General features: G+C 39.9%; 1 protein-coding gene across 1 annotated transcript; it reads left to right on the plus strand.

Moving 5' to 3' along the window:
- Nucleotides 1–15747, plus strand: slc34a1b (solute carrier family 34 member 1b; the record flags this gene model as incomplete). The annotated part of the gene is made up of 12 exons (XM_083980267.1): nucleotides 1–61; nucleotides 152–313; nucleotides 757–903; nucleotides 1196–1339; nucleotides 3046–3157; nucleotides 3680–3875; nucleotides 5712–5807; nucleotides 6028–6094; nucleotides 6241–6408; nucleotides 6627–6743; nucleotides 14655–14779; nucleotides 15151–15747. 12 exons carry the CDS (start codon nucleotides 1–3, stop codon nucleotides 15745–15747), a joined length of 1992 nt encoding a protein of 663 aa, XP_083836393.1.
- Nucleotides 15748–20765: the final 5018 nt, after the last annotated feature.

Here is a 20765-nt window from a genome sequence, read left to right on the forward strand (position 1 = left end):
ATGTCCTCTCGATTTATAACTATAGTGTCCTCCGGAAGGAGCACGGGCCTCGACCACAATGGTGACTTACAACTTTCAATTCCCATCCTATGTCTTTGAATTGTTCCTAAGCCGATCTCCCACAGCATGTGCTCTCCTTCTTTCTTATCAGGTAGGACAATACATAGCAAACTCCCACTGGAGGAGGACAGGGAGTCCGGTATAGGTTCCACCCTTGACCTCAGCAGCAGCTTCGAGGGCTTCAACCAACATACCAATCACCACCACAACAAACCTGCAATCAGGGAAGCAGACAGCCTCTCCATTGAGGAAGGTACAAGAGTGGCATAAAGAGGGAGATCACACACTCATCTCCTGTGTTTGTCTGTGGGTTGGATCTCTTATAAAAGGCAAAGAACAAGAGCAGAAGCTAAACCACAAGCTCATTAGATAAGGACTCACGCTCAAAAGACACAGAGCGACTGGGACTGGGCAATAAAGGCAAAGTCCTGCTGCCACTCAGCAGCATTTGGCCTCATGTGGGTAATGTAGTATGTCAGATGGCTTTGCTCTCTACATGCGAGATTGCTCACTGAGGTTATCGTCCTCATCCAGAAAACAAAAATCATAAGAATGAGGAAAAGAGAGAGTGTGATGTTGTGGCCAGAGATGAAGCAGTTTTTTTTGTTGTCATATCTGTGATCCATTCGTTGAGAAGGGTGACTTTGGAGCCCAGACTTTAAGGCACTTAATGAGACTATACCCATCCACTTTCAGATTGCTCTCCTCAGACCACGGCTGTGACCGCACACAAGATCAGACAGCTTCTTATCAAACTGTCCAAGATCCCTCTCCTCTTCATCCTGCTCTTCCTCTTTGTTTGCTCCTTGGACACTCTGAGCTCGGCCTTTCAGTTAGCAGGGGGTAAGTACTTTAACCCTCAGTTCCCCCTCAGTGGGTAGATATAAAGCCAGCTGATGTTTGTTAAATACGTGAGTCACTACAGAACAGTTCACAGTGTCCTGTCGGGGCTCTGCTGTATAATTTACTGCAGAGCTTCATCCAGTGACCTTTTTGGATTTGGGGAAACAAGCAGTTTGAATCTTGTTTAACATTGCTCAAGGCAGCCGTGTCATGTCTGAGTCAGCAGCACTGATGTGTGTGTGTGTGTGTGTGGTTGTTTGTGTGTGTGTGTGTGGGTGGCATATTTAACCAGGGAAGGTGGCAGGGGATATTTTCCAGGACAATGCGGTGCTGTCCAACCCTGTGGCGGGACTGGTGGTGGGGATCTTGGTTACAGTGCTGGTTCAGAGCTCATCAACCTCCACCTCTATTATCGTCAGTCTGGTGGCCTCAGGACGTAAGTAGGCTCATGAATGTCTGTGTAAATACTGTATGTGAATGTCAGCATTCTGTAACATGAGCACAAGACGTTCAGGCTGGCCTCATTTAGTCTAATAGCCCCTGCAGACTGTTAGAGATTATTTCTCATGCAAAGATATAATGGTCAACAGAACGGCATCATAGCAGTAAAAACAGAAAAGTCTGAAAACTCCCATGGTGCATCTGCGGCAATAACAAATAGAATAGATCTAATTAATTTGTAGTTTTATGGGTATAATCTCAGTTCGCTGGCTCCCTGCCCAGTCACACACTGTGCTCCCTATGGAAAATATTCTATTTGATTGGCTGCTTAGCATGAAGGACCAAAATTAGTGAGTGTATAACTAATAAATAAATGTAACCAAAAAAATAAAAAATATTAGGGCAGTCAAAGATTTCGATCTGGGAATTTAGACATATCCACACATATTCAATATCATCTAGCCATCAGTAAAGTAGGAGATGAAGAAGAGCAGCTGACATTTCTTTTTGTAAAACACAATTAGTGAAGGAAAAATATAGTCTGGAATCTAATATTTGAAAAAATAGAAACAGAAATCTTGTTTTAGCACTGGCTGAACTGCACTGTAAATGTGTCCTATGGTGTGGCATAAATACACCCCCCCCCCCCCTGTTTTCATATCATTTTGTCCCATTTAATTAAATTATAACGTATGAGTAAAACTGGATTTTGTTGGGACTGTCAAACAGTGCATGTTTTTATGAGATATTTTGAGATGAAAAACAAATATTTGGTTCTTTAATGTGTCACACCAAAGGACACTGTGTGACATTAAAAGATAGAAATTCTAATTATTACATTAAAGAGAAAGTGAGAGGTGTTATTAAAGTACTTCCACTTATGCCTCTAACTTAATGCTTAGTTTCAAGAAAAGAGCTACATTTTATATTCAGTAAAGTATTACAAGTACAAGAGTCACAAATGTTCTGCAAATATTATTTTTTGCAAACAGAAAATAGTCAAAAGAGGATAAAAAGCAGTCCAACAACTTGTGTCCTTGTATAACATCTTTGTCTGACATTTTTCTGTCACATAAAAAAAGACGTTTCAGCTTTTTGTGTCATTTATTTATTTTTGCTTTATTCCTGAAGCTAACTTCTCTTTAGCAGTTAGAAAGGCACACTTGAATCATTTTGCATAATTATGTAGATTTTACACGTAGTTTTTAATAATAAAAAAATGAATTTAAGATTGTCTTACTAAACAAAACCTCAGTGAGGTTAAGACCTATAAGGTTATGACCTGTCCGTGCAGGTTGTGAGGTGTCTCATCTCTTTTCTATGGTTAAAGTGAATCAGTATGCTGTGGAAGCCCTCTGCTTCAGTAAGAGAGCTAGAAAGAAGATTAGAGAGAAAGAGTCATGGTTGTGTGTCTGAATAAGTGTGTTCATATGTGTATGTGTCCTTGAGGTCATCGTCATAGAAACAAACCCTGTGAACTGTCTCCACTCGCCTTCAAATTACAGTCACCTCTCATCTCTATTAAAACTTCTTACAGTAATTTCTCAAATGTGTGAGGTAATATGTATTACGTAATTATGTACACAATGTCGCTGTCACTCTACATACTGAAAACATTATTATTTTGTTCTCTATGCAGAGTTTGAGTCAAAGATGTCTTTCAAGTGAAACCTGTTTCTCTATGTGCTCTCCCCCTCACAGTGTTGGAGGTGAAGTCGGCTGTTCCAGTCATCATGGGGTCCAACATTGGGACTTCAGTCACAAACACCATAGTGGCCATGATGCAAGCAGCAGAGAGAACCGAGTTTCAGCGGTAAGTTCAGAAAGTTGGCGAAGGAAGGGGATGAGTGGAGGAGAGGCTGGAGATCAGGGGAGAAGAAATTGAAATGGAAAAGTGAAGAGGATAAGTGCAGAGTTGGAAGAAAGGAGGATAAAAAGTGTTGAAAGTGCAGGTAGAAAGCAGGGGAAGGTGAAGAGAAAGCATTAACAGGTGTTCGCTGCCTCTGCTTCAGCCTCCGTCTGAGTGTTATTTCTATAACAGTTACAATAATGGCAGCAATCCACACTGATCCCACACCAGTAACCCTTCAGAATGAAAAGATACAGCACTGAACAGATGGCATGTTACTTAATCTGTGTCTGGTAAAATAAACATAATTTATTAATCTTTCATAATAGTCTCACACAGATTGAGTCAAAACTGAAATGCCCATTACATCACACACATCCCAAAAAAAGTTAAGCCTTGTAAAGCAGATTAACAAGCAATCATTCAGAGTAGCTGATGATGCTGATGGCTGACCTTACTACAGAAAATTATTGTGATCCACTGCAGCGCCTTCGCCGGGGCAACGATCCACGACTGCTTCAACTGGCTGTCCGTCCTGGTCCTGCTGCCGCTGGAGGTGGCGAGCGGCCTCATGGCCCGGCTGTCCCACCTGCTGGTCACCAGCTTCAGGCTCCAGCCCGGGGAGGACGCTCCAGAGCTGCTGAAAGTCATCACCGAACCAGTCACCAAGCTAATTATACAGGTAAAACTATTTGATCCATAACTGACCCCCGCCCCCCCTGCAAGCCTCATTTAGAGGCTTGCAGTAACACCACCATCAGCACCATTTCCAGTTGAGGTCGGACATCTAGCATTTTGATGTGTTATCATAATCACCCTTGCTGGGGCTTGAACTCACAACCTCTGACACCAAGAACCAGCTCCTAACTCATTGAGCTAATTTCCAAAAGTAAAACTTGGTGTGTGGCTTCTCAAATAGACTCAGGGAGTCACCGGCCAGGCAGCAGATGTCAGGGCAGATTTCAAAAATTGTCAAAATGTCAGAAATTCTGTTATCTAAACAAAAATCTGATAATACATAAATTGCATGTTTTAATGATAAGTGTCTTGCTTCATAAGGGAACATCTAAAGTGTAAAAATGCCACTCTTACATTGACTGCAGTTGTTCCCATGAGAGCAGAATTCAAAATGTCTCAAAAATTCAGTTTTTTGAGATAAAATTCTGATATTTGCCAAACTTCATCAACCACGACCCCAAAATATTGTCCAATGTTTTTTACAGGAAGATTGAAATGTATTTAGCAAGAATTGGATGGTATATGTAGTAGGGGAGAGTGGGGTAAGTTGAGCCACTTTTTGTATTCAGGATCACTACATCAAGACAATTATAGTTTTGTTGCTAACTAACACATCTGCATATATTTCAGGATGTTTTGCATCCCTACAAATTAACAGAATGAGTGTAAATATACGCCTAACTGTTTTGAAAATATAACATGTTCAAAAAAAGAATCCCAGATATTTTTCTTTGAAAGTAAAGTTTGGTACACTATAAACAACTTTTCCTGTTTATAGGAACATACTTACTGTAATCACAAACATACAGAATCTTGATTTAATCATTTGGACATATACAGCCAAAATACATTCATTAAGTGTATAGGATAGGTGGCTCAACTTACCCCTGGCCAAATGGATCAACTTACCCCACAGCTACCTTAGCTTGGGTTTATTGCTCTCACAGCTAAAATGGTGCAGTTTCATGCTAGGTTTACTACCTCATGTTGTAGCTCATAGATACCACAACCCATGTATAAAACACATTTGCAATCATCTCTTTTGGTCTAAATACAATTCTCATGAAACTTATGATCAACAAAATTCACTCTCGAGAGTGAAAAATGATTTTTTGGTCATAAATGTTAAACCACTTTACTCACGTGGTTCTAATCTTCACAGCCTCCATGAAATGATGCCTGCCTCCCTAATATTTGGTCACATGCTAACTTTTTCCTATAGTTTCCTAGAAACAAGGGGTGGGTCAACTTACCCCACTCTCCCCTACTGCTTACAGTCAAATGTTTTCATGCACTGTACTGAAGATAAAAACTTTATATATATATACTGTATATATATATATATATATATATATATATATATTTTTTTTTTTTTTTTTTTTTTTTCTCCATGGAACAGCGGCTAAAGCTTCAGTTTGAAGTGAAGCCAATTAGATCTGCCTTTTAACCAAATCAGTGCTCCATCAGGTATAGTCTTCCACTGTCAGGTGTCCTTTAGCAAATTTGATGGTCACTGTTCAGCTTTTGTCTCCCTCTGTCCTGGGAAAAGAATTTCAAATTGCAAAGCAGTGACAACAACTTGATACACACAGCAGACAGACAGTAACGGAGTGAGGAGGATCTTAGTAAACACAGTAGCACACCGATGCACTTCAGCAGGATTTCTGTGAGGTGAGAGAGTTGAACACAGGGCGTCTGGTTAAAGGAGCAAAGATGGTTGTTCAAGTCATTTAACCTTGCTCTTCTAAAAGCTAAGGAATATTTTTCATTTTGCCCTCAGCTTGACAAGTGTGTGATCACAGGGATCGCCATGGGACATGAGGACATGAGGAACAGGAGCCTGGTGAAAGAATGGTGCCAGACTGACCTTGTTATGGTAATGGCTCATCTCCACCGCTGTGCACATTCAGACACATTGTGTCACACACTGGCGCCAAACAGAGCCTGTCGCCGCTGCCACTGAAAACTGTGTTTCTAATTTGTCTTGTCATCACATGTTCTTCTTTCTTTCTTTCTTTCTTTCTTTCTTTCTTTCTTTCTTTCTTTCTTTCTTTCTTTCTTTCTTTCTTTCTTTCTTTCTTTCTTTCTCTTTACAGTCTGCAGACAATGTGAGCATTGAAAACTGTGGCTCCAGTCATGTCGAGTCCCCGACATCAGTGAAGTGTGAGTTATAACTCAATTTTGTCTGTAACCCAACCACTTCATTATCATTATGCATTTCTTCTATGCATTTTTTCCCTCAGTATTAATCATGTTAAAATTGAATTTGCGGGGTAATGCTGTGATGCTTTGTTTCTGTCATTCTACAGGTCGGCATTTATTTGTTTCCACCGGGCTGTCAGACCTCACCGTGGGGCTGATCCTCCTGGCAGCCTCCTTAGCTGTCCTCTGCAGCTGTCTGTTGCTCCTGGTTAAGCTGCTCAACTCTCTTCTTAAAGGCCAAGTAGCAAAGGTCATCCATAAAGTCATCAACACAGGTGGGCATGCCTTGAGCTGCTGGAGCTGTTACCCCATGTATCTGCATGTAGTAAATAAATAAATCGAATTCAGTCTGAATGTAGGAAAATAGGAAAACATTTCAAGGCTTCTTTGGATGCAAGTGTCATTTGCAAAGAGGTTGCACAGAGATTGAAGCGTTTATTCGTGTGGAACACGGATAGTGTGGCTAATGTCTCTCCTCTCTGTATCTTTACAGACCTGCCTTATCCCTTTGGCTGGCTGACAGGATACGTGGCCATGCTGGTGGGTGCAGGAGTGACATTTGTGGTCCAGAGTAGCTCTGTCTTTACTTCAGCTATGACTCCACTAGTAGGTGAGTAAAATTAATAAAGTCTCATAAATGTCTGTATAAGACGTTTATCCAAACTCAATGGAGTGAGGGCTGGTAAGATAGAATTACAAAAATCCATGACAACATAAGTAATTTGTTGTTGCTTTTGCAGCACCTCAATTTAAATAAACAGCTTCTTTTCTTTTCTTTTTTTTTTTTTACCAGGCAGTGTGAACACTGAATAGGCAGAGACCTTAATCCGTGTATCATTCGTTCATTCGTTTTTCAAAATAAAACCAAAAATAAGAAAACGAAAAAACAACTCTTTTTCTCAGTATTCGTTTCCAAAACTAAAATGAAAAACGGATAACGACTCGTTTTTTCAGTTTTCGATTTTATGCTCAAATGAATAATGGAAAAAAAACGGATAACGAGCGTTTCTCGTTTCATGTTTCATGCAATTTTGATCCGGAAATGACCGTGATCTGGAAGTGACCGTCTCTGCCTTTACTGCGAGAGCCCGCAAAGTAGGCTAAAGGATAGCTAATGTATAGTTCGGAACCTGAAGGGGTTTATTTCTCCATAACAACCGACCAACTATACATTAGCCTGCTTATTACACAGTTTACGAGTGAAATTAATTTGAAACATATGTTGATCAAAATACCTGTCAGCCCGAGTCAAAATGTAACCTGTACTGACGTAATTGACTATATGCATGGAGACCACTGACACCTGTGTGATTGAGTGGCTCACAGAGGTAACGTTAGACAGGTAGTTTCTGATGTATGGACTTTTGCTGAAGCGGGATCGAGTTCGGCTCCACGCGAATATGTGAAGATTATTGGGCGCATGACGTCTGTCCGACTACCCATTTCTCCGACCATACATTTCTTTATTTTTGCGTCCATTAGTCCGACCTCCCATTTCTCCGACTTAAGTAGCCCTAACCCTTAACCTTACCCTAAACCTAACCTTAACACTGTAGAATGGGTAGTCCGTCGGACTTTTGGGCAGTCGGACTGATGTATGCTCCCCAAGATGATTTTGTTCTTCACTTTCTTTCTTTTTTTCATGTGGCTGGTAGGCTACGTAGTGCTCACTCACAGCAGCATAAAATTCGCTGCAGTAGATGTGAACTGTGGCTTGAAACTCGCTGTTAATATGTTGTGTTATGACGGAAGCGCAAAACAGCTGCAGCTGCTCCGTACGGTAACCAGAAGCGCACATTAACTGAGAAGGTAGTTTTTGTAATTTCCCGGTCACAGTGAATGCAACACAGGCACAACGCCACGACCAATCAGAGAGAAGTGTTGTAGAAGCGAGAATCCTCCTCCGTGTTTTATTGGTTAACAGCCAGGTAACCAAGGTGACAATCTGAACTCTAGCGATAGATAGCGTTCCGAGCGGTTCCAAATCACGGAAAAGGGGAGAAGTTTCTGCAATAGGCCTATTTCACGACTTCCGGGTTTAGGTACTTCTGGTTTCCGTTACAGGGTAAAACTACTTCCGGTCGCGGAAGCGCAATGGCTGAATCCAAAAATAAAAGCTTCTGCTGCGTACCTCAGTGTACAAATTCTAGACAAAAACAGCCGTACTTGCATTTCCACGAGTTTCCGAAAGAAAGACCAGAGAAAGAAGTGGGTTTTGGCTACTGCTAAAAAAACAAAAACAGCAAAGACCAGCATCATTTCCATGCTGGTTTTTCTAGCAGGGTAACTTAGGCTATACGAAGTGATGATGGAAAAGACTTTGTTTAGCTTGCTTTTGAACGGCAAAATATTAAAACTAAACCGTAGGCTACACTGGTTTACAACCGTTACTGAATTACTGTATATCAATGTCAGTTCTCCAACAAAATCTTCTTGCTTCAAGGTTTTATTTGTCACTGTCCAAATGGAAGATTGGTGTATAGGCAGATGCTCGTAGTAGCTACATCCATGTAACTTTATCCACAGGTTTTTAGAGGTTTACCGCTGACTGGTTAAACTTTTTTTAGGAGATTAATGTTAGTCTCATTGATGAAATCTTTTGTGGCGGTCGTATTAGTTTGTTTGAATGAAAAGTGTCGCCACTCTGTCACTCGCTCTAGCTGCAGCTGACCGGACCGGATGTAGATTTACCCTGTATGACGTCACTTCAGAATCTTGTGAAATAGGCATAGGGGAGAGTGGGGTAATGTGAGACACCGGGTAATGTGAGACACCCCCTATATCTAGAAAACGGAACACATTTATGGTCATCTGACCATTATGTTTTCAAGCCCCTTCCATTTCCCCATGGTCATGAAGGAGAGGACCTCATGATGCTGTGGAAAGCATGTTTTTTTCACAAAAATATGATTTTTGCATGTAAAAGTAAATTTTCTTGCTGTCAACTTAATCAACTGTTGTGCCAAAGCAAATTGATTCACGTAAAAAAAACTTATATGATACATGATGATGAACTACCAACACATAAAACCATGTGATGATGCTGGCTGAAAATTAACCTGAATTTCTAAGAGAGGTCGTTTTTTCTAAAATGGGGGTGTTGGGGTAAAGTGAGACAAATGCTGCGGGGTAAAGTGAGACCATGGATGTATTATAATAAATCCATGAGTGAGCACACCACACACAAGGATTTACACTAGAATCTCGTCCCCCAAGCCAGAAATCTCGCGTGATCAAACATGATCTGTAGCCACACTGCTTTGTTATGCTATGTGCTCTCAGTCAGCTCACTTCTTTATTGGTTACATTCAATTTTAGTCACATTCCACTTTGTCGGCTCCCCACACACACAAGAGGACTTTTGATCAAAATGGTCACGATTGTCGGGGCCTACAATCTGACCCCCAGACTATCTAAATGGTTCTATCTGTCATTTGAATGTTAATTAAAACATTCTGTGTTGTATTTGATTTTGTTCTTGAGTCACTTTGTGTTTAGAAAAAAAAAAGTGCTTAATTGACCAATCCCCATGATTCTGTTACTAGTCCGACATTAGTTTTGGGAAGTGTGGTTGACAAGCTAGCTGTCAGGACTCTAGCTGTTACAACATGTGTTGTTATGGTAGTTTCAGAGTGGAAAAAGTAAGTGGATCAGTTTACCCCATTGATTTCTCTGGTTTGTCTCAGTTTACCCCTGAGCTGGGGTAAAGTGAGACACGAGACCACTTTTTTTAAAACAATCATATTTTCACTGGACTTCGTCCAGAATACATTCTGATAATTTCCATTGCTAGGAAACATCCTGAATTAATGGGAAATGTGTAAATTTTACTGATAAATCATTTTAGCTCGCTTAGAGGGGAGCAAATGTAAAAAGTGTCTCACTTTACCCCACTCTCCCCTATCGTGGTGACTCGCGCCAGCAGGGGCAGACCGCCGGTGGGTCAGTGAACCCATAGATATAGAGTGCCTAAGCGGAAGCAGGAAGTAACGTCGCCATGGGACCTCAACTCTGAAAAACTCGCCATTCAAATGAATGAGACTGAAAATTTTATTTCGTGATCCGATTGAATTGTGCCATGAGAAAAAAATATGTCCTCTACCTGTTTAAAACATCACGTTTCATGAAGAGAAATCAGCCGTTTATCATAAAACGGCAACAGAAGAATGTATTTAGTGTAAAGACCGCTCTACGGACTACAGATCTGTGTCCCACGAAAAAAACGTCACCAACTGACACGAGAAAGGGCGGCATTTGGTGTGTGACGTCACCTACGCGACTTGTAGTCTTTCTGCTTACAGATGCTTCTGAATTTTATTTTACAATAGTTTTACAACAAACTGCTGATTTCTCGGGATGAAACGTGATGTTTTAAACAGGTAGAGGACATATTTTTTTCTCATGGCACAATTCAAACGGATCACGAAATAAAATTTTCAGTCCCGTTCATTTGAATGGCAAGTTTTTCAGAGTTGAGGTCCCATGGTGACCGTTACTTCCTGCTTCCGCTTAGGCTCTCTATATATAAGAAGACTAGATGACTCACCCGCAGCTGTTTCCCAAAGACACGGCGTAGCCAGTAGCTACGGCGGCCATCTTGGGACGGGCAACTCTCTCCCTCAGAGCATTAACTTGCTCAGTTTTGTTCGATTTCAAAACGGTTTGATTTTTTATGAACGTCTATGCAGTTATGATGCAGCATACTTAGAATCACGGATCAGTTTAATCATGTATTTTTTTTTTGTAAAAGTAACATTATAGTGACATATGCAAATAGTTAAAGTAATAGCTACATACTGATTTATTTTTCACAGAGTTATGAATCGTTTTTTTAGTGAAGATGACTGGATCACCATCTACTGCACTGTAACTGCAGCCAGAGTCAGAGCAATTTGCCGGTTCAAATATGGCCGACTGTGAACTACACCTGCGTGTAGTCCGATCCACCCCCTTGAGTGAACCGGCCCGGTCCGGCGTGGTGCTGCAAGTGACCCGCTGACGTTAGTGTGTTTACATTTTTCTAACGTCTATGAGCGCGAGGAGTGACTATTCTCGGTCAGAGTTTTGTTTTTGCTCTCCAGCCACAGCTCCACACTAGACCAGTTCTGAGTTCACTTTCATACACTTTAGCCATTCTTGTCATTACAATGAAAGGAACCTTAGTCAGTAGGCCTACTAAATGGGCTTTTTTAAATGATTTATCTGAAGCAATGTTGTCTTTTCCCTTTATTTTCTCCTCAGAGTACACCAGAATGCCTTATTTATGTGTTAAAAATAAAAAAAAATTATGGGGGAGTGCCTCCAGACCCCCCCTACAGTGCTGTATAAAGATGGCAAATCAATTAAAGCCCAGCTGAGTTGGTACTATTGGAGAAGCTCCATAATAATAATAAAATATATATATTTATATATAATTTATAATTTTATAATAATGAATTATATAATATAATTTACACCACCCCTGAATTTTTTTAAGCAGTAAAGGCAGAGTCACTTCCGGATCACGGCCATTTCCGGATCAAAATTGCATGAAACATGAAACGAGAAACGCTCGTTATCCGTTTTTTTTCCATTATTCATTTGAGCATAAAATCGAAACGAGTCGTTATCCGTTTTTCATTTTAGTTTTGGAAACGAATACTGAGAAAAAGAGTTGTTTTTTGGTTTTCTTATTTTTGGTTTTATTTTGAAAAACGAATGAACGAATGATACACGGATACACGGATTGACTCTGAGTTTTTGTTCTTATGGAAATGCACTGTCTTGTCTAACACCCACCTCTGTGACTTGAGGACGTTAAACCAGACAGCATTTAAAAACAATCGTAGCAATTAAAATATGGAATATCAAATGAATCTCTCTGGCTCTCTGACTTTTTCTCTGGAAACAGCATCACTCAGCCTTTTCAGATTAAGAGAAATGTGAGTGAAGTTCGATCTCTTTTCTCTCCATTGAAATATTTTGTATGAAATACTGAAATATTCACAACTCTACTTTTCAACACTTGTTTGAGCAACTTGCCTTTAAACAACAGTGATCATCAGTCGCTCAAACGTATTTAACATCTGCAGCTTATGAGAATGCAGCAAATACATAAAAAAAAAGCCTAATTAAAGTACAATGAAATGTCGATATTGGACGAGCAACTGCAGCAGTACTTGGTTCATTAGTGTCCATTATGTGAGGTTCCATTCAGTGCTAGTGTACACAGACTTGCATTCAAAATGCCATCTGTTATCTCCCCTACACCTTTTGTAGCTGACTGATGAAGCCCCATCAGCACACACCCACCTCCGTGTTTCGTACTCAGCACTTTGCAGTCAGTGGTAGTCCTGGCCGGGTCCATGCCAAACACGATGGACCTCATCTGATCCAAACAAATGTATTTTGGATTCATCTGACCAAAGAATGTGCTGCCAATATTCATCATGTGCCCTTTCATGTTCTTTGGCAAAGTTTCTCCATGTAATCCTTGTTGGCAAAGTTGGAAACACTCACTCGTTTGTTTTCCAGTAGGAAGCTGTGAAATTTGTGAATAGTAGTGTGCAGATCATTTTAAGACCCTGTTCATTATCCACAGGTGTAATAATCTTAATGTCAGTGATTACAGGTGACAAGTGATTTTATAACAGCGGTCAGAAATGTGTTCACTTGCGTCACATAGAGGTTTTTACTCAGTCATATTGTTTTTATTTACAGATAAGATCTAATACCCCGCACTTCAAATTAAAGATAATGCACTTCCTGAAATGTAATCTCAGTATTATTGTATACTGTAGATCTTGTTCCGTTAACACAAACAATCATTCTCAGGGGTCTTTTTGTGTTTGCATGATCAAAGCTGTGTTTATTGTCAGGGCCCGATCCCAACATCTGTCCAGTTTGATGTTTGGGCTGATGTGAAGTCTCTGCAGTTATGACTTATGTTTCATTTGGTGCAGGCCTTCGGGGGAAATTGTCTTCTGTAATGTCTCATTAAACTAGAACCAAACTCTGCTGAGTATGAGATCTTATCCTGGTGGGCTATCACTGTGCAGAGGTAGATATCAGGCACATTACTTCTGGTTTCTCTGTCTGACAGTTGAGGTTTAAAATCACAGCCGCTGCACGTATGCACTTCAGTTGACAAATTTTTATGTTTTTTTAAGTATATCAATTTGTGCGTGATTATTTTTCACATTGTTATATGTACCAGGGAGAAAATAGCTAAAACAACAGTAAGCAGTTACCACATTAATCTAGCAGGACATAAACCAGTTGTCTCAAGGCTACTGGTTTGTAAATTCAAACACCACAACCTCTAAACAGACGTACATTACAGCTACAATAATAAACTAATCATACCCAGAGCAAACGTTTACTTGACTGCTTTAGTCATGTATTTAATGACTAATTGATATCCCTGCGTTCTCATACTAAAGAGAAAATTCCTCAAATTTCCATGTTGACTAATGGCTCATTTGCCAGCTAGATGGATCCAAATAAGGACATAAGGCTGCTTATTTCCACTGATCGAGTCTTGTGAAGTTTATAAGAACAGGTTGCATAACCAACACTGTATGCCACTGGCTAAATGAAGCATGTAAAATCAGCAATGACTGAGTCATCAGCCTGCTACACAGTGATAAATGTGAGGTGGGAATAATTTCTCCTCTTAAACACGAATAATTAACCGGCTTAAGAGACCATATAGAGCATGATTTACAATGCACAGATATACTTAATGTAATTAAAGCGTTTGTTTATTTTACCTTGGGTTTTTGCTCTACCTCTCCTTCAGCCCGCACTCTAACCATGTCATCGTATCGTGTATTGAAAACAAACTAGGAAATGACAGAGAGCTATCATTTTCACACGATTTCAGTTTCAGCTGTAGCAGATTTGTCCTACTTTGGTGGTGAGTTGCTGTCAAGCAGCCACTCATTCGACAATAATTAGTCATCTTCTGGCAAAGTAATATTTCAGCCTGAGTTGTTGAACTGATGTTTTTTTTAAATATTGGCTTTTGTCCATCTAAAACACAAAGTACAAATGGTTTCATGTTGTGTCTATTTGTCTTAGCTGTAATTTCAGTCAAATACTTTAAATAATTGAAACAGCTCTTTTTTAAAGCGTATTGGAGAAAGGCTTCCATGATTTCCACCATGATAATCAGTGTATTTTCCCTCATTGTTGTGGTTTGAAACTAATTATTTTCCTTGTAAAAGCAGTGAATTCAGATCTTATCAGCTGCTCACATCCCAATCAAACATTTCCACTTTCTACAAGATAGATTAGGGAGGTTTAACTTTGACAGATGTATCGCAGGGCAGTTTATCATTGTTGACACATTTGTCACAACTTGCATCTTGAGAGCTGATGAATGTGATGCAAGTGGTGTCAAGTGCATCACAAAGTAGTTAGTGCTCTGCAGATATTGCATCAGATGAAGATGATAACGGCTATTACATTTCCTGGTTAACCATCATTATTTGATCGCCTTGCTTCTTCTGACACAGCATGTTCTTGTTGTCTACCTCAGGTATTGGCGTGATCAGTCTGGAGCGGGCCTATCCTCTCACCCTCGGGTCCAACATTGGCACCACTGCCACAGCCATGCTGGCAGCTCTGGCCAGTCCCGGGAATAAGCTAGCAGCAGCCATACAGGTATAGGCTGGTGTTCTGTCAGATACAACAGCCATTTAAACAACAGCAGAATAATGAGAAAGGGAAAATCCATGAATATACTGTATTTTGAATGAACACAGACAGTGATATTACAATAAGGGAGTGTACAAATACCTATTTCACTTGCATGACCAAAACATAGGAGAAAGAATCATCAGGTGGTGATTCGTAATAATGTTTGAATGTCCATTTACGAATATCAATTTGACTTTGGAAGCAACTATGAGAATATTCTAGGGAATTGTTATGTATTGAGTTACTTATGGTATGAATGTTACATAAGAATTGATTGACTGTGATTGATTAGGCCCCTTAGCACTAATGTTCTGTATGTCTTTATCTGTACATAGATTTCTCTGTGTCATTTGTTCTTCAACGTCTTTGGCATCCTGCTGTGGTATCCTCTTCCCTTCACGCGTCTGCCGATAAGGATGGCTTGTGTCCTGGGTGAGCGCACCGCTAAGTACCGCTGGTTTGCAGTCCTGTACCTTCTAGTTTGCTTCTTACTCCTCCCCTCGCTGGTGCTGGGCCTCTCCCTGGCCGGCTGGCGGGTGATGGCCGGCATCGGGGCTCCTTTCCTCTGTGTGACCGTCTTCATCACCATGGTGAACGTGCTGCAGGCCCGCAGCCCCCGTCACCTGCCTGCAAAGCTCCAGAGTTGGGACTTCCTGCCTCAGTGGATGCACTCTCTCAAACCACTGGACCGCCTGATCACCAAGGCAACCGTCTGCTGTAGCCCGAGAAACAAGGATGGGGGGAACGCTGTGAAGGAAGAGGACCACACCTCGACACAGACGAACTGTGCTGACCCAAAGACAGAGTCCGCTCAAAGGAAGGAAAAGCTCTCGTATGACAACCCAGTCCTGGACTACCTGGATGAGAGCAAACCAGGTGTACGGGTTTTTAAATTAAAAGGGCTGGAGAGGTGCAACAGCACTCCACTGTAGTTGGACTAATGATTACATTAATATCAAGGCAACTGTGGGATTGAGAAAAGCCATTTCATAATGCTTTGAAAATAAACCACTTTCTAATAATTGACTGACTGATCATTAGAGATAACTTCCCAAATCCAACAAAAGCTCAGAGTGAGACTTTAGGATCAGAAGAATCAACTGAGCTCTGCAGATCAACAAAGAGTTGTCAGTGGGCAGTGATTCTCATGTTGCTGTGATTTGCCAGTTCACAAAACTCATGATAAAGATGACAAAACAATCTCAAGGTTCTTTAAGTAATTGTACTGGAGCTTTCCATCATATCACATGATCTTCATCATAGTCTGTATGTCCAATTGTCAATTGACATCTCAGTATCTACAGAGCATTTTAAGGACTTGTCATTTATAATCAATTTTCATTTCACTGAGGAAGCTTATACAGTATGACCAAAAGCTCCAGGACAGCTTCTATATAGTGATTGTATTTTTTTTGTCGGTGGTTATTCCAATGGTCCATAATGAGTAACACAAGTGGTGCAGTGGGGCATGGATCTGTAAGTAAAAGAGACTGCAGTAGCCTACTGTGTGGAGCATCTAGTAACAAGGACCAGTGCTCCAGGAATGGGTCTCCATTTAGGACACACACACACACACACACACACACACACACACACACACTGGGCATTGTAGGGGGGGCAAACTCAAAAACTGCAGTTTTTAACATTTTCATATCCAAGAGAAGTCGTATTAAACTCCTGTTTCCTTCATTTAAGCTTGTAAAATAAAGTGATAATGCAAAGGAAAAGTGTGATATTCAATGTTAAGGAAAAATGTTGGACTTTATACTTTTTACTCATATTTGTGACAATTAATTTCAGATAGTCGATGTATTGCTTTCTGACCAGCACTGCTGTTGGCTAATGATAAGTCTAATGATAAAACAATCTTATTACCACAGTCAAAAATTCTAAAAACTTCCAGCACATAGGATAGACAAGATACACTATGTTCTAGTGTGCGCTGGAAGTTTTTTACATTTTTGACTGTGATTTATCCTGCACCAGCTGGCACCTAGAAGAAGCACTTAGTTGATGTGCACAGGACTTACTAACTTAATCTTATTACCATGTTGATAAATGATTGATTATTATGTTAAGACCATGTCATCTCTTGTTATAGAAGTAAGCGGAAGACTGAATACACACAGACACTACAAAGCATTCAAAGAATCATCACATTAGCTACTTGATGTTATCTACAAAGGATTGTATGGATGTGCTGTGTGTGCTCATGGTGTTTGTGCGCCTGCCTAAGTGGGAGAGTAGATACACTTCGAAAATGCAATTTAACGCATGAATATATGTGTTCCTTTTCCTTTTTTCATAGGAACAATTTATCATGCATGCTACAAGAAATGTTGACTTCCTGTAATTTGTGAAAAATTTTGTTTTGGTTTTGAAGTTGACAAAGGAAAGACACTCTGAGGCACTGTACAAAGCCTGAGAGTGCACATATTACTATTAACAAGACTGTTTATGTCTGCTGGTAAAATTTGCCACTTGGGGCTCAGAAATGTTAAAAGAGACTTCATTCAGTCTTGTGTGTCTTCCATGAAAGCACTTTGCAGTAGGAAGATATGTCCTCTCTTTTTTTTTTTTTGCCCATTCAAACACGGTACTAATCTGCAAACTTGCACCCCAGACACTTTCATCATACTCCTCTGATCCAGTCATGCCCTTTAATGTTCTAGTGTTTTAAATGAGATGCAGCCATCTCCGTCAGCAGAGCCTGGACGAGGTTTGCATCATGCTGCTGAATCTAATGTGAACCTTGGAGGCATTCAAGAGCATAGAGAAGAAAGGGCAGGGATGCCAGGGACAAGAATCTGCCGTGACACTTTGCTTCTGAACACACTCAGAAAACACACCCATGTGACTGAGAGCTGATCCGAGCCCTGATTATCACTTGAGTGGGTGCAGTTTGGATCAGTGCTGGAGTCCAGCTGGGTCAGGTCATGGTCCTGCCAAGCCCTCATGTCCAGGAATTCACAGTGAAGACTTCGGAGCTGCCAAGGCTCTCTGCTGTAATCACTAGAGTTCAGTCTGGACATTATTAGAAAAAGACAAAAGAAAAAAGCATTTTTATTAACAATGATTTGCACAGGTTTTACCAACAATGGAAGTTAAGTCTGTCATTACTTTCTCTCCATTTCTGTCCAGTATTATTATAGTTATCCAATTAGGAATCTGTTATGGCTGTGGGTGTTTTGGTGGGATGTGTTTTGTATAAAGTAGAAAATCTCGCAGGCCCTTTACAGTTTTTCTCAGTCGCTTTGGTGCTATTCTCAGATCAGAATGAAAGTTCTCATAACTTTTAGTTCAACCTCCAGAACATGTAGTCATTTGTCCACATCATAGTAGCAGTTTCTCCTTCCTCTGAACAAATTGCAATTGCTTTTGGGCATGTATCAGTTGCTCTCATACAATTCTCTGCTGTTTTACAACATTATCATTTGTTTATGTCATGTCAGTCAAAATGAACTATATTTTTGAACGCTGAATAGTCTTTCCCTATAAAACTAATAGTCCTCATTTCATTGCTTGAGTCATTACACACACAATTGTTGAACTAGTTTTCAAAATCTGTCAAACTAGTTTTAAATGTTGGGAGAAGCACTGTGAATTCATTTTTTTTTTTTTTTTTTTTTTTTTTTTACCACCAAATAAACAAACAAACAAAAACAGAAAATAAATAAATAAATAAAAAAAAAATTACCTCATTAAGGTGTTTAGTGAGGTGTATGGTGTGTGGTGTATTTTGGTGCCCAGGCAAAGAGAGGGGCAGAAAACAGCTAAGGTGGATGATTTAATATTATCTTTTGTGGGTCATGATTGTAAGAAAGTGATGAATGGTTCCCAGGTGACCTGATTATTGTCAGAGGAGTTTGTATTTTCCAGGGCGATATAATCAATGATCTGATTTTTCCAGTGTGTAACTAATATGAATGGACTTCCGTGATTTCCAGTTCATGAGGATGGTTTTTTTGGCAATAGTTAGCGCCACGAGAAGTAAACGACCGTGTTTATTGTCCAGATTTAATGCAGATAAATCACCTAACAAACAGAGGGAGGGGGATAAAGGGATGTGGCAGCCCATAATTTGTGATAGGTTGTCTATAATGTTTTCCCAGAAGTGTTGGACAGGTGTGCAGTGCCAGGTTGCGTGGATGTAAGTGTCTGTGCAGATTTGTGTGCAGTGTGAACAGGTACCAGAAGAGAAGCCCATTTTTTGCATTTTCTGTCCGGTTAAATGAGCTCTATGGATAATTTTGTATTGTATAAGCTGTAGGTTGGTGTTTTTTGTCATAAAATAAATGTTTTGACAGATTTGAGACCAGAAGTCGGCATCGGGAGCAATGGAGAGATCTGATTCCCATTTAATTGAGGGTATGGAGAGTGTTGTATCGGATTGTAGTAATAATTTGTATATTTTTGAAAGGAGTTTTTTTGAGGAGGATATGTTGATGAATGTAGAGGTTGAAGGAGGAAGGTCTAAATTTATTTTTCTTTTTTTCATTTTTGAGTTAATAGATGATGAAATCTGTAGATATTGTAGAAATTGTTGGCTCCCGATGCCGAAGTTCTGAACTAGGAGAGGAAATGGAGCCAGAGTGTTATTGTTGAAGATGTGTTTGAGGTGAGTGATTCCTTTATCTATCCATGTGCTGAAATATAGTGATTGTTTGTTGCTGGTGAAGTCCGGGTTGTGCCAAATTGGGGTGAAGAGTGAGGGTGCCAAGGTGGAGTTAGTGATATTGTGAAATTTCCACCAGGCTGTCAGAGTGGATGATATTGTAGGATTTTGGAAACAGGGGTGTTTTTTAACAGACTGACTGAGAAATGGTAGATCTGAAAGTTGGATGTCCTTACTAACTGCTTGTTCTATATCTTCATCCTATCATTACACACACAATTGTTGAACTAGTTTTCAAAATCTGTCAAACTAGTTTTAAATGTTGGGAGAAGCACTGTGAATTCAATTATTCAAACATTTAGAGTAAGGAACAACAGGTATGTATGGTATTGGACAGTAATTCAGCACTAAACAATCTGCACTGCTGTCATTGTGTCAGGCATTACTGTAAGATACAGTGGGACAAGAACTTTTTACATTTACATTTAGACTTACAGCTTCACTAGAGAACAGATTTACTGTATTGTAATGTATTACAGCAACCACAGTAAAGATTTCCCATCTTTACAGTACAGTACTGTACTACAGCATTTTACAAAGCACCTTTACAGTATTGTACACTACAGTAATAATGGTTGATGCAGTACATGTACTGTACATTACTGTAATTCTACTCTGCATAGGATTACAAGACAACCTCACAGAGGTGGAAGAGACTGAGCCCTTTTTACTCTGCTACAAGAACAAGACTTTGTGCAATGGTGATTACAAACAATGGCATAAGGTTGAAAGAGATACTATGTAAGGATGACATTACTGTATCTTTGGGAATATTGAATCTGTTTCAATCGCTACAATTGACAGAGTGATGTAGATGAAAATCTGACTGGAACGTCTGGATGGAATGATTTACAGTACTCTGTAGGTTCAGTTACTACATGTACTGCAACATAGTTTACGTAAAGTTGTACCCAAAGAGTGTTTCTTATGTTTGTTGTAGATGACTGTAGTGTAGTTTTCCTTTGCACAATGCTGTGAACAAATCAGAATTGCAAAGAGCATATGCAGTAGAAATGTGAAACATACATATTCAGTATCTCCACTAAATACAGTAATGTGTAACTTTACTGTAGTTTTCACATGGCCGTACTAGTAGTGTATAGTGCTGTCTGGAGCATTTTCAGGTAGTATCATCACTTTTTGCATTGGAAAACACTTAGAGAATAAAGTGTCCTAATGAAAACATGACAAAGCCATTTGACCATCTTGTTCATAAACGATGGTGTCAGGACTTCTCATTTTGACGACACTGACAGTTTCATTGACATGAGTACT

Source organism: Trachurus trachurus (genome assembly GCF_905171665.1).
Source record: "Trachurus trachurus genome assembly, chromosome: 10".
NCBI lineage: Eukaryota > Metazoa > Chordata > Actinopteri > Carangiformes > Carangidae > Trachurus > Trachurus trachurus.